This window comes from Salmo trutta, chromosome 17 (assembly GCF_901001165.1).
Source record: "Salmo trutta chromosome 17, fSalTru1.1, whole genome shotgun sequence".
Classification (NCBI taxonomy): domain Eukaryota; kingdom Metazoa; phylum Chordata; class Actinopteri; order Salmoniformes; family Salmonidae; genus Salmo; species Salmo trutta.
The window spans coordinates 12,328,761-12,342,918 of NC_042973.1; the positions used below are offsets into that span (position 1 = coordinate 12,328,761).

The 14,158-nt window shown below is 40.4% G+C and overlaps 1 protein-coding gene across 1 annotated transcript; it reads left to right on the forward strand.

Moving 5' to 3' along the window:
* Positions 1–2,702: 2,702 nt before the first annotated feature.
* Positions 2,703–12,909, forward strand: LOC115151597 (ATP synthase mitochondrial F1 complex assembly factor 1). Its single transcript, XM_029695661.1, has 9 exons — positions 2,703–2,962; positions 6,933–7,041; positions 9,046–9,099; positions 9,247–9,309; positions 9,432–9,482; positions 9,570–9,617; positions 10,495–10,590; positions 11,719–11,826; positions 12,185–12,909. The coding sequence occupies exons 1-9, from the start codon at positions 2,706–2,708 to the stop codon at positions 12,362–12,364; spliced, it is 966 nt and encodes a 321-aa protein (XP_029551521.1). The 5' UTR covers positions 2,703–2,705; the 3' UTR covers positions 12,365–12,909.
* The last annotated feature ends 1,249 nt before the right edge of the window (positions 12,910–14,158 follow it).

A 14,158-nucleotide genomic window follows, 5' to 3' on the forward strand; every position in this document is an offset into this window, starting at 1 on the left:
ACACTGCTGTGGGAAACCTGATCTACGCCCTCACCCAGTCCTCCTAGTACGGCAAACTGCTCCTCGAGGGGTACCCACTAACGGTACCCTGTTTCACCCAGACTGATAACAACCTGGAACTGGCTTACCAGCACTGCCAGGGCAGCCCAGACCAGATTGACAGGTTCAGCCTGCTGCCATCAGATGGTACTAACAGAGGATACATAGAGTACATCCTCAATGAGAAGCATTAAGGAACATTTGAATTTCAGTTCATGTCCTGAATTGACTGAATTGAAATGGAATTGACCCCAACCCTGAAGCCTTTTTTCTGGAGCGTCAAGATCCAAATAGACTGAGGGAACATTAGGGTATATCCTTCATTTTCACGTGACACAAAAAAGTATCTAATGTACAAAACTATGGCGGCCACCTTCACCCCTCCTCTAATTTCAGCTCTCTAACCCACTCTTCACAAACAAAAAACATTTTTTTCTAACAATTATTTCTACAAACAATAACCTACAATTCCTAAGTAATAATTTCAACATGAGACATCTTTGTAATTGTAGTCACACACACAGAGAGAGAGAGAGAGAGAGAGAGAGAGAGAGAGAGAGAGAGAGAGAGAGAGAGAGAGAGAGAGTTATAACCCAGGCCTCCCTACAGTATTGCATGTTAACCTGTCAGGCTGTTGTGGCCAGGTGGATGAAGCTGCAGCCGTGACACTGTGTACCTCGTCCCTCACCTCTCCTGTGGCCAGCCATGCACTCACATATTCTAGAGCGGTCAGCCAGGCGGAAAACCTGCTGGCCGGCACACCCTGGGCCTCTGAGAGAGTGTGTGTGTGTGTGTGTGTTTTTGCTTGTGTGTGTTCGTGCATGTGTGGGGCGTGCATGCAGGTGAAGCAGCCCAGCCAGAGTTCCTCGGCCTAGTGGAACTCCCCTCTCTGACACTTGGCTAGAGTTATGCTCTGCTACCGTGAGCCAAACAACACAGCTCCTCTCAATGCTCAACCCCTTAAGACTGTATTCTGCATAAGGTACAGTCACATCATGAATAATATCTACTACAGACCTCAGAAGGTATAGTACAGGTACACTCAGTGAATGACAACAAGCAGTACAAATCACTTTTATCCTTTAAATATGTTTAAGCTCTTATTGGTCGCTCTATTGCGTAGTGTGAAATCAGAGAAGACTATATTTGGGCCAAACATAATTTATTGAGTCTGATATTTTCCTAAAATAATGTACCAGAATGTAATACAACATAATAAATATATTTTAAAATATGCATCTTTGATAATTCTACTCTAGAAGTTAACATACAAATGACCAAGGGTTCTGCTCTCATGAGACATAATCAGAGTGCCCTCTTGTGGCGTTTTGATAGAAGTGCACATGCCTCTATATTTACTGTAGTCACTAACACTGATTCTGGAGAACCACAGGCTATGCAGGCTTTTGTTCTAGCACATCACTAACATACTTGGTTAATCTAATCACCGAGACATTCATTGGTTAAATTGTGTGTGTTAGTGCTGGGCAAGAACAAAAAGCCTGCACACCATGTGGGTGTCCAGGACCAATGTTAATAACCACAATACATAACTATAGCCTACTGTCACTGTTCATTGAACATTGTGCACTTACACCATCTCACCAGAAGAGGCCACTCTCACTACCTGACTACAGAACACAACCGACATACACTGACTGTACAAAACATAAAAAAATATTTAATCTGCTAAATATGCGTATGTGACCAATAACAATTGATGCTGAAGTAATGTATTTCCCACAGAATAATGTTGTTTCTTACCAACCTGACTTGCCTAGTTAAATAAATGTTAAATAAAATAAAAATCTTAACGTTCGCTGAACTATGAGAACATTTCCAATGTCAAACCAGTTGGTGAACTTTCCTAGAACATAAATTAAATGTAGCCATCTTTGATCTTTTACAAAATACCAAGAAACGATTCATTTTTTTGTCAAGTTCCTTAAATGTGCTGAGAATGTTTACAAGCCAAGCAACTATTCTGCACCATTCCCAGAAAGTTGTGGGAAGGTTGTATACAAAATTACCATAGGACAGCCACGCTCTCACCAAGCTCTAAAAAACATATGGTTCTCAGAACGTTATGTGCTAGCTGGGATACCTCTCAGAAAGAAGATAGGCAATGTCCAGTAAACGTGCCATTCTGCGGTGCTTGAAAAGGTTTGGCTTGTTTTGTTCATATTTATAGTTATTACCTTGAAGTTTTATTTTATTTATTTATTTAACCTTTATTTAACTAGGCAAGTCAGTTAAGAACAAATTCTTATTTACAATGACGGCCTGGCAAAAGGCCTCCTGCGAGGATTCTGGCTGGGATTTGAAAAAGTAATACAAAAAATATATAAATATAGGACAAAACGTTGCTCTGTATATTTGTCTCATGTATTACTTTTACACGCACGGGTGAATTGGAGAATTCTCACATACTCTGTCTGTGCCATTGCTGTTGCATTCCAAGCTTGTTTTGATGCATTCCAAACTAATTTTGAAATGAATGCACATTTTATAGAAGACTGTTCCTTCTGTAGTGATTTTGGGACATTTGTGGATTGAATTAAAATGTTTAAACTACTTAAAATATGTGAAGGCCTATCAATTTAATTGTTATATAGGCCTTTCTCATAATTGTAATTGAGACAATACAGGTCCTCGGAACTAATTTTATGTTGACATTGTTTCTTTACGGCGTGTTATTTATGTGCGACGACGGCGAAGGGGGAAAGATGGCGGCGGCCATGGTGCAAATGTCTTGTTTGTACCGTGGGATGCTAGCGGTCAGGGTAACTGGAATCCGACCGCTCATCCCAGGCCTGGTGCCGTCGCAGTTAAGAGCATTTTCTGTGAAGAAGGAGAAAGAGCCGGAATTGGAGGACAATCCATATTATAATAAATATCAGGAAAAGATCAGAAAGCTACGGAGGTAACGTTAAGCGAAAGAAAAGTCACACGCTAGCAAATATTAATTTAACGTTAGCTTGCCAACTTACCTACATTACATGGCAATAAAACTGGGTACTAGCTAATCTTGGTGTGCAACTTTCACTGTTTGTCAAATTAATTTCCCATGTGTAGTCAGCTAGCCACGTCTTGCCAACTGTTAGCTAGTAGGGGTGTAATCATTAGTCCAGAACATTTTGCTACGAAAACGAGTTATTTGACAAATTCAGGTTGGTCCCGTTTCGTTTGGTTCCTAGTGAATACACCCCTGGTCTCAAGGTTGTATTTATTACGTCTTCGAAAAAAGTTTACCGTTTGACAACCAAACGTAACGGGGAGGAACCTACCTAATTTTGTCAGATAACTACTTTGCCAAAACGTTGTCCGTTTGGAGTAAACGGTTTGTTGACGTTTTGCAACCAACAACGTTTTGAACAGAATCGGCATAATGAATGCACCCCAGCTAAATAACGATATCTTGGCTTGTGACATGAATGGTACAGCGTGAGATGAAGGGTTATAATGAATGTTGATTGCTGCAGATTTGTCATCCTTGCTAATGCTTGGTCGACTGAGTGTGGCATGTATAGGATGTTTATGAAGGTCTTAGGTGACATTAGAATACGATAAAAATGTATTTCAAAGAAAACAAAAGCATTTATTAATCTAAAATGAAAACCATTAACACAATTCAAGTGTTTATTTATAAATAGGCTACATTTTAATATACGCCATCACGAAGAAATCCATTATTTTTAATTTAGGCAGGTCTTAAGGAACAATATGAAAATGTATTTAAAAAAAACAAAAAACAGAATAGCATATTTTGAATGTAATTATGTTAGTGATTTTGAGTGTTGTGAGTGCCTATGTGTGGAACGCATGGTAACATGGCAATTCTGACAAAAAGGTCGAATTTCAAGCAGAGCTCGTCCACAAATTTTTCTTCTTTGCGAGTTGTTTGGCAAAGATAGGTTATTTGGAAACATCAGAATCTGTTCTTTTTGATTAGTATATAAATATCAACACGTCTTACATGCATGTGACTGTAGGAGGAAGTTCCCTTTTGGAGTTCTTTCCAGACCCAGTCCCCCTGGGCGCTGTGGCTTGGATGACTTTTCTTTCAAATCAAACTTAAGGCTGTATAGGCTAATTCTATAAAAATGGATATATACAGCTCTGGAAAAAATGAAGAGACCACTACAAAATGATCAGTTTCTCTGGTTTTACTATTTATAGGTATGTGTTTTGGTAAAATTAACATTTTTGTTTTATTCTATAAACTACTGACAACATTTCTCCCAAATTCCAAATAAAAATACTGTCATTTAGAGCATTTATTTGCTGGTCAAAATAACAAAAAAGATGCAGTGTTGTCAGACCTCGAATAATACAAAGAAAATAAGTTCACATTCATTTTTAAACAAGCTTAATTTTTGTACCAGGAGTGGCATAAAGTCACCCAACATCAATGTGAAAGACTGGTGGAGAGCATGCCAAGACTCATGAAAGCTGTGATTGAAAATCAGGGTTATTCCACCAAATATTGATTTCTGAACTCTTCCTAAGTTAAAACATTAGTATTGTGTTGTTTAAAAATGAATATGAACTTATTTTCTTTGCATTACTCGAGGTCTGACAACACTGCAGCTTTGTTATTTTGACCAGCAAATAAATGCTCTAAATGACAATATTTTGATTTGGAATTTGGGAGAAATGTTATCAGTAGTTTATAGAATAAGACAAACATTTTCATTTTACCCAAACACATACCTATAAATAGTAAAACCAGAGGAACTGATCATTTTGCAGTCATCTCTTATTTTTTTCCAGAGCTGTACATATACACTACCGTTCATAAGTTTGGGGTCACTTAGAAATGTCCTTGTTTTCCATGAAAACATACATGAAATGAGTTGCAAAATGAATAGGAAATATAGACAAGATGTTGAAAAGGTTATAATTAATGATTTTTAATTTAAATATTGTGTCCTTCAAACTTTACTTTTGTCAAATAATCCTCCATTTGCAGCAATTACAGCCTTACAGATCTTTGACATTCTAGCTGTCAATTTGTTGAGGTAATCTGAAGAGGTTTCACCACATGCTTCCTGATGCACCTCCCACAAATTGGATTGGATTGATGGGCGTCAAGCACTCCTCCAGCATCTTTTCTTTTTTTCTGCGTCTCACGAATGTTCTTCTTTGTGATCCGAACACCTCAAACTTAGATTTGTCTGTCCATAACACTTTTTTCCATTCTTCCTCTGTCCAGTGTCTGTGTTCTTTTGCCCATCTTAATCTTTTCTTTTTTTTGGCCAGTCTGAGATATGGCTTTCTTTGCAACTCTGCCTAGAAGGCCAGTATCCCGGAGTCGCCTCTTCACTGTTGACGTTGAGACTGGTGTTTTGCGGGTGCTATTTAATGAAGCTGCCAGTTAAGGACTTGTGAGGCATCTGTTTCTCAAACTAGACACAAATGTACTTATCCTCTTGCTCAGTTGTGCACCGGGGCCTCCCACTCTTTCTATTCTGGTTAGAGCCAGTTTGAGCTGTTCTGTGAAGGGAGTAGTACACAGCGTTTTACGAGATCTTAGTTTCTTGGCAATTTCTCTCATGGAATAGCCTTCATTTGTCAGAACAAGAATAGACTGACGCGTTTCAGAAGAAAGGTCTTTGTTTCTGGCCATTTTGAGCCTGTATTCAAACCCACAAATGCTGATGCTCCAGATATTCAACTAGTCTAAAGAAGGCCAGGTTTATTGCTTCTTCAATCAGAACAACAGTTTTCAGCTGTGCTAACATAATTGCAAAAGGGTTTTCTAATGATCAATTAGCCTTTTTAAAATGATAAACTTTAATTAGCTAACACAATGTGACATTGGAACACAGGAGTGATGGTTGCTGATAATGGGCCTCTGTGCGCTTATGTAGATATTCCATAAAAGATCTGCGGTTTCCAGCTACGATAGTCATTTACAACATTAACAATGTCTACACTGTATTTCTGATCAATTTTATGTTATTTTAATGGACAAAAAAGCAAGGCCATTTATAAGTGACCCCAAGCTTTTGAACGGTAGTGTATATCTACATTTAATTTATAACAAAAAAATATTATGCTCGTTAGACCTGAATTATAGTCTACCAAACAGGCTATACACTGAGTATACAAAACATTAGGAACACCTTTCCTAATATTGAGTTGCACCCCCTATTTTCCTCAGAACAGCCTCTATATTTCTGGGAATGGACTCTACAAGGTGTCAAAAGCATTCCACAGGGATGCTGGCCCATGTTGACGCCAATACTTCTCAGTTGTCAAATTGGCTGGATGTTCTTTGGATGGTGGACCGTTCTTCAACCCAGAAGCTTTGCAGTTCTTGACACACTCAAACCGGTGCGCCAGACACCAACTATCATACCCCGTTCAAAGTCACTTCAATCTTTTGTCCGGCCCGTTCACCCTCTGAATAGCGCACATACACAATCCCTGTCTCAGTTGTCTCAAGCCTTAAAAATCCTAATTTAACCTGACTCCTCCTCTTCATCTACACTGATTGAAGTGGATTTAGACCCAAGAAGACTTCTAATCTGAACTTTCTACTACTCAGTACTTAACCTCCTGATTCAATTAACTTAATCAAGAGAATTCATTGCTTTTTTAGTACTGGGCAGGAACAAAAGCCTGCACATACCAGGACAAGGATTGAGTGACAGTACTAATAACTACTAGCCAGAGCTAACTTTGATATTGTAGAGCTTGTAAGTCTTTTGTCCTGGTCTGGATAATTAAAGGTCTAACTGAAGTCATGACAGTCACTCTCCTCTGAGATGTTTCCTGCTGCAAAATACACTGTTCTTTTTACCATTTTGTCTTTCATATCTAGGCTGAACTGTAGCTTAGTTTTGAACTTAGGGATTTCCTAACCAGCCTTTATTTCTTTTTTTCAGTGCCAAACCGCAGGAGTTCAATGCTCGGCTCGAGAAGCGAAATGAAATGAAACGGGAGCCACTCGGACACTCCAAACAATCAGAGTTCGTCAAACTCATGGAGCAGGAGGTAGGTTACTACGTTCTGAGGTTATATTGACCTTAGTCTCTTGGACCAGACGGGTGATGGCAAGCAAGTCTACAATCTAAGAGAACCCAGTGTTTTGATTTTGGAAATTGACCTTGCAGGCCCTCTATAAGCTGGTTGTCTGGGTGGTTGGTCCTTATGATGCTAGGAAACGTTTAAAAATATATATATTCTGGGTACATGATTTCACCTGACTCATGTGCACAACCATGTAAGCACGAGCTGGGCTGGTATGTGTTAATGGCGTGTATTTACATTGTGTGGTCATGCTTCAGGTTATAGGAATCTGAGTTGAATAAGTTGAATAATCATTCCTAGCGTCATTTGGACCAACCACCCAGTTAAACAGTACAGTAAGTTCCAATGTAATTGGAGAGGTTGTGAGAGGACCGGACACAGCGATGTATCAGACGGTACCTAGCTAGGGTTAGCATTAGCTAGCTATCACCCGCCGACGTATTATGCTTCAGTGCCTAAAGAAAGTGTTCAAACCCCTTGACTTTTTCCACACTTCAGCCTGAATTTAAAATGGATATTCATTGAGGTTTTGTGCCACTGATCAACACACAATACCCTATAATGTGGAATTTTGTTTTTAGAAATTTGCTGAAATGTCTTGAATCAATCAGTTGCATGGACTCACTCTGAGTGCAATAATAGGGGTTAACATGGTTTTTGAACAATTACCCTATCTCTGTACCCGACACATACAATTGTCTGTAAGGTCCCTCGGTCGAGTAGTGAATTTCAACCACAAAGACCAAGGAGGTTTACCAATGCCTCACAGAGAAGGGAACCTATTGGTAGAAAGGTTAAAAAAAAAGCAGACATTGGATATCCCTTTGAGCATGGTGATGTTATTAATAACACTTTGGATGGTGTATCAATACACCCAGTAACTACAAAGATACAGGCTTCCTTCCTAACTCAGTTGCCGGAGAGGAAAAAAACTGCTCAGTGATTTCACCATGAGGTCAATGGTGACTAAAACAGTTAGAGTTTAATGGCTGTGATAGGAGAAAACTGAGGATGGATCAACAACATTGTAGTTACTCCACAATACTAACCTAATTGACAGAGTGAAAAGAAGGAAGCCTGTACAGAATACACATATTCCAAAACATGCTTCCTGTTCGCAATGACGCACTAAAGTGATCAACAACCGCCATGACAGAGCTTGAAGTCGCTCTGGATTCGAGTTTCTGCTAAATGACTAAAATGACAGAGCTTGACAGAACTTGAAGTCGCTCTGGATACGAGTTTCTGCTAAATGACTAAAATGTAAATGAGTTTTAAAAACTTATAATGGGAAAATATTGTACAATGCAGGTGTGCAAAGCTCGTAGAGGCTTTCTCAAAAAGACTCAGCTGTAATCGCTGCCAAAGTTGATTCTAACATGTATTAACTCAGGGGGTTGAATACTTATCTAATCAAGATGTATTAGTAGATATCATTTTTCTTCCACTTTGATATTCAAGTATTTTGTGTAGATTGTAAAAAAAAAATTTTTAAATCATTAAATCCATTTTAATCCCAATTTATAACACAACAAAATGTGGAAAAGTCAAGGGGTGTGAATACTTTCTGAAGGCTCTGTATATTGACCCTAGTGGTCTAAGGCACTGCATCACAGTGCAAGAGGCGTCACTACAGTCCCTGGTTCGATTCCAGGCTGTATCACATCCGGCCGTGATTGGTAGTCCCATAGGGTGGCGCACAATTGGCCCAGCGTCGTCCGGGTTTGGCCAGGGTAGGCCGGAATTGTAAATAAGAATTTGTTCTTAACTGACTTGCCTATATAACACATTTTGTTGGGTGTAATGGATTACCCTCCGCTGCTTAGGAGTGTGTCCCACGGTTGTAGAATTCTTTACGCTGAAACAATGTTTTTGCCAACCCCTAGATGCTCTGACAGCCTTTGTGCCAATATGTCCTACATGCATATAAGGAAACACTGTTTGATTGACATCCATTTATATTTGCAGCTAGAGAAGCGTGACAACCAGGCTGATGGTTCAGGCAGATTCACCAAAGACAAGGTGAGAAGTCAAATCAGTGGATTAATACAATTTGCATAATTCGGTTGAATTTTGTGTACTGCTTTACACTAGGTTTTAAAGCCCATTGCTTTGTATGAGGGTAAATCACCCTGTCCACCTGGATAATACCATTTGTTTCTTGCACAGACCCTAGGATCTATCCTGAATTTGGACTTGATCCAGGATAAGTCAGGAGAAGAAATTGCAGAGGTACGTGTTTTAAATGTTTAGACTAATTCAAACCTTGCATATCTATGTAAAGAATGTTATTTTTCATGTTTTCATAAGAGGAATAAAATACACAAAAAATTTAACTTTCATTTTGTTTTCAGCTTTGGAGGCAGTATTATGCCACAAAAGACACCATAAGCGCTGTCATACCAGTAAGTTTGCCATTTTGTCAGATAACACTTTTGACAGTGGTTTAACAAATGCATAATTACAATGACATAATTCTTGCTCTATTTTAGGCTCACGTTTTTGAAGTGATTTTCAACAGAGCTAAGTGCAACCCTGTGGTAAGCATCTCCATGCTTTGTGCCTAGTAGAACTGGACTGTAGTTTGTTCAAAGGTTGATGATAAAGCAGTGTGTTTACAATGACATTGCACACAATTTGTGTGGCATGGTGACAGAGCAGATGTGATTGTTTGAGGAGTAACATGCAGGAAAGGACACTTGATGGCAGTATTGTACAAGTAAAGAAAGGGAAGCTTTAATATTCAGCGCTTCCATAACATGTTAACCACAACCTGAATAATGTATGGACAACAATGAATTGAGATGATTGAATCCCAGCATTTCATTATTTTTTTTAGAAATGTTATACTCATGAATCTACTATTGGAACTCATGTTGAATAGTTTTAATCTGTCTGATAGTTGAATACAAAAACATTTATGTCACATCCTGGCCAGTATAAGGGTTAATTGTCATTTTAGTTTGGTCAGGACGTGGCAGAGGGTATTTGTTTTATGTGGTTCAGGGTGGTGTGTTAGTTAGGAGGGCGTTTGATTTATTATTTCCGGGTTTTGAGTTATGGTCTATGTTGATGTATTTCTATGTGTAGTCTGGTTGATCTATTTCTATGTTGAGTTAATTGGGGTGGACTTCCAATTGAAGGCAGCTGTGTGGTGTTGCCTTTGATTGGAAGTCCTATATTAGTTGGGTGTGTTTGTCTGTGTATTTGTGTTTTTTGTTTTGCTGAGTGAGCCTTTCAAGACTGTTTCGTTGTGCGTAAGTTCGTTTCGTTTTGGTGTGTTCATTCTAAGTTAATAAATGTCAAGATGAGCGTACACATACCTGCTGCGTTTTGGTCCTCCATTTCCAACGACAACCGTGACAATTTAAAGGTATTACTCATCTGTATAACAATGTGTTACTCCCCTACATCCAGTTCCTGTATGCGTTACCCCAAAAGGAGGGCTATGAATTTTTCCTGGGGCAGTGGTCGGACCACGAGCTGCATTTCACGTCCCTGATCAATGTCCAGGTAACTCCTATATCATTTCTCTTATAGCTCCTCTTTTAATGTTTTATTTATTTAACCTTTATTTAACTAACCAAGTCAGTTAAGAACAAATTCTTATTTACAATGACGGCCTACACCGGCCAAACCCGGCCAATGCTGGGCCAATTGTGCGCCGCCTTATGGGACTCCCGATCACAGCCAGTTGTGATACAGCCTGGAATCGAACCAGGGTGTCTGTAGTGACGCCTCACGCACTGACATGCAGTGCCTTAGACCGCTGCACCACTCGGGAGCCCCTCTTCATCCTAGCTCACCCAAACAGCACCATAGGATTCAACACTGAAAAAATATATAAAAACAACATGCAACAATTTCATATAAGGAAATCAGTCAATTGATATAAATAAATTAGGCCCTAATCTATGGATTTCAGCCAATCAGAATATATTTTTCCCCACAACAGGGCTTTATTACAGATAGAAATACTCCAGTTTCATCAGCTGTCTGGGTAACTGGTCTTAGACGATCCCGCAGGTGAAGAAGCCGGATGTGGAGTTCCTGAGCTGGTGTGGTTACATGTGGTCTGCTGTTGTGAGGCCGGTTGGATGTACAGCCAAATTCTCTAAAACGACCTTAGAGGCGTCTTATGATAGAGAAATGAACATTCAATTCTCTGTCAACAGCTCTGGTGGACATTCCTGCAGCAACATGCCAATTTCACATCCCTCAACTTGAGACATCTGTGGCATTGTGTTGTGTGACAAAACTGCACATTTTAGAATGGCCTTTTATTGTCCCCAGTACCTGGTTGACTTGTCTAATGATCATGCTGTTTAATCAGCTTCTTGATTTGCCACACCTGTCAGGTGGATGGATTATCTTGGCAAAGGAGAAATGCTCACTAACAGGGATGTAAACAAATTTGTGCACAACATTTGAGAGAAATAAGCTTTTTGTGCGTATGGAACATTTCTGGGATATTTTTATTTTAGCTCATGAAACATGGCACCAAAACCTTACGTGTTGCGTTTATATTTTGGTTCAGTATATGATGTATAGAAATACGATTATATTCCTAGATAACTTGTATTATCTGTGGTGTAGATTCTATACTATATTGACTCTGGTGTTTCCCTGACCCCTCCACAGACCATGGGAGAGCACGCCCCCAGTCAGTTGATCCTCTACCATTATTCTGACCTGCAGAAAGACAAGGGTGTAGTGCTCATGACTGCCGAGATGGACCCTAAGTTCATGGTAAGCTGTTTCTAATAAGCCATTGTACATGATGCAATACCACTTTAAAAATCCATAAAAAAGAATGATGTTGAGGTCAGTGTTATAGGCAGCAGCCCAGTTATACTCCACATTCAACAATAGCTTTACTCATACAGGCTGATCACTACTGTATACACACGGCACATTTAATCAATTACATCAACAACTGTGAAATGGTAATTAGTCAAGTAGTTGTTTTGTAGATTACAACAATGTCATTCACCTCTGGTATTCTTTACACTGTAATTACCATAGAACTTTTTCTAATTTATAGCTTGTTTTATTTGGTTTGGTCCAAGTGGAGGAAGGCTTTTAACCAAATACTCCTGTTTTGCAGACAGTACATCTGGCTCAGTGCTTGGCCAATCAGGTGCAGCTGTTCTACGGAACCCAGCGGCAGGAGATTTTTCGATTGGTGGAGACCTTCAACCACAAACCAGCTGACTTTAAACACATGGCAGTGATCGCTGAGTTGGAACAGAGTGGCGTCAATCCTGCGCTCACCTCTGGGAGCTAGATCAAGAGTTGTCAGACTGTGAAATTATGCTCCAATTTACCAAGGGATTGGCACATGGTCATTCATTTGGAGCCAATCTTGCGTTTATGAGAATGACGTCTTTTGCTTGGCACTAATGACCTGGTTGACCGGATGCATCATTCAAAATCTATGCTAAATTCCCGGGCATAGATGATGTAATGAATCAATGTTATTTAATCTTATCAAAGCCTTAACTGTTCTTTTTCATCTTGCCCCTGTCCATCTTACTGTTGTACTTGACAGTAGTATTCCTGTCAGAACCCAGTCTGCGACCCATAAGGCCCTCTATACTGTACATAGTGTATTACATTTGACTAGAGGCCGATGACCCCTTGTGGAAGGTAGTGCTCTATACACGGAATAGGGTGCCATTTCGTGTATGGTGTTTCCCCTTCCAAATATTCTTGTTATTGTTATATAGTATAACTGCAGGAATTTGGCTTTCAAAACAAGGAAGTGTACAATGAGATTTCGTACATAAGTATATTTCTACATATAAGTAAACTCAGCAAAAAAGAAACGTCCTCTCACTGTCAACTGTGTTTATTTTCAGCAAACTTAACATGTGTAAATATTTGTATGAACATAACAAGATTCAACAACTGAGACATAAACTGAACAAGTTCCAAAGACATGTGACTAACAGAAATTGAATAATGTGTCCCTGAACAAAGGGGGGGTCAAAATCAAAAGTAACAGTCAGTATCAGGTGTGGTCACCAGCTGCATTATGTACTGCAGTGCATCTGCTCCTCATGGACTGCACCAGATTTGCCAGTTCTTGCTGTGAGATGTTACCCCACTTTTCCACCAAGGCACCTGCAAGTTCCCGGACATTTCTGGGGGGAATGGCCCTAGCCCTCACCCTCCGATCCAACAGGTCCCAGATGTGCTCAATGGGATTGAGATCCGGGCTCTTCGCTGGCCATGGCAGAACACTGACATTCCTGTCTTGCAAGAAATCACGCACAGAACGAGCAGTATGGCTGGTGGCATTGTCATGCTGGAGGGTCATATCAGGATGAGCCTGCAGGAAGGGTACCACATGAGGGAGGAGGATGTCTTCCCTGTAACGCACAGCGTTGAGATTGCCTGCAATGACCACAAGCTCAGTCCGATGATGCTGTGACACACCGCCCCAGACCATGACGGATCCTCCACCTCCAAATCGATCCCGCTCCGGAGTACAGGCCTCGGTGTAATGCTCATTCCTTTGACGATAAGCGTGAAACCGACCATCACCCCTGGTGAGACAAAATCGCAACTCAACAGTGAAGAGCACTTTTTGCCAGTCCTGTCTGGTCCAGCGACGGTGGGTTTGTGCCCATAGGCAACGTTGTTGCCAGTGATGTCTGGTGAGGACCTGCCTTACAACAGGCCTACAAGCCCTCAGTCTAGCTTCTCTCAGCCTATTGCGGACAGTCTGAGCACTGATGGGATTGTGCGTCCCTGGTGTAACTCGGGCAGTTGTTGCCATCCTGTACCTGTCCCGCAGGTGTGATGTTCGGATGTGCCGATCCTGTGCAGGTGTTATTAACATTTAAGTAATTTAGCAGACGCTCTTATCCAGAGCGACTTACAAATTGGTGCATTCACCTTATTACACGTGGTCTGCCACTGCAAGGACGATCAGCTGTCCGTCCTGTCTCACTGTAGCTCTGTCTTGGGCGTCTCACAGTACCGACATTGCAATTTATTGCCCTGGCCACATTTGCAGGACACATATGCAGTCCTCATGCCTCCTTGCAGCATGCCTAAGGCACGTTCACTCAGA

Coding starts and splice junctions, on each gene's coding strand:
- LOC115151597 (XM_029695661.1), top strand. CDS start 2,706: ATGTTGACATTGTTTCTTTACGGCGTGTTATTTATGTGCGACGACGGC. Junction 2,963..6,932: donor AAGATCAGAAAGCTACGGAG/GTAACGTTAAGC, acceptor TCTTTTTTTCAG/TGCCAAACCGCAGGAGTTCA. Junction 11,827..12,184: donor AGATGGACCCTAAGTTCATG/GTAAGCTGTTTC, acceptor CCTGTTTTGCAG/ACAGTACATCTGGCTCAGTG.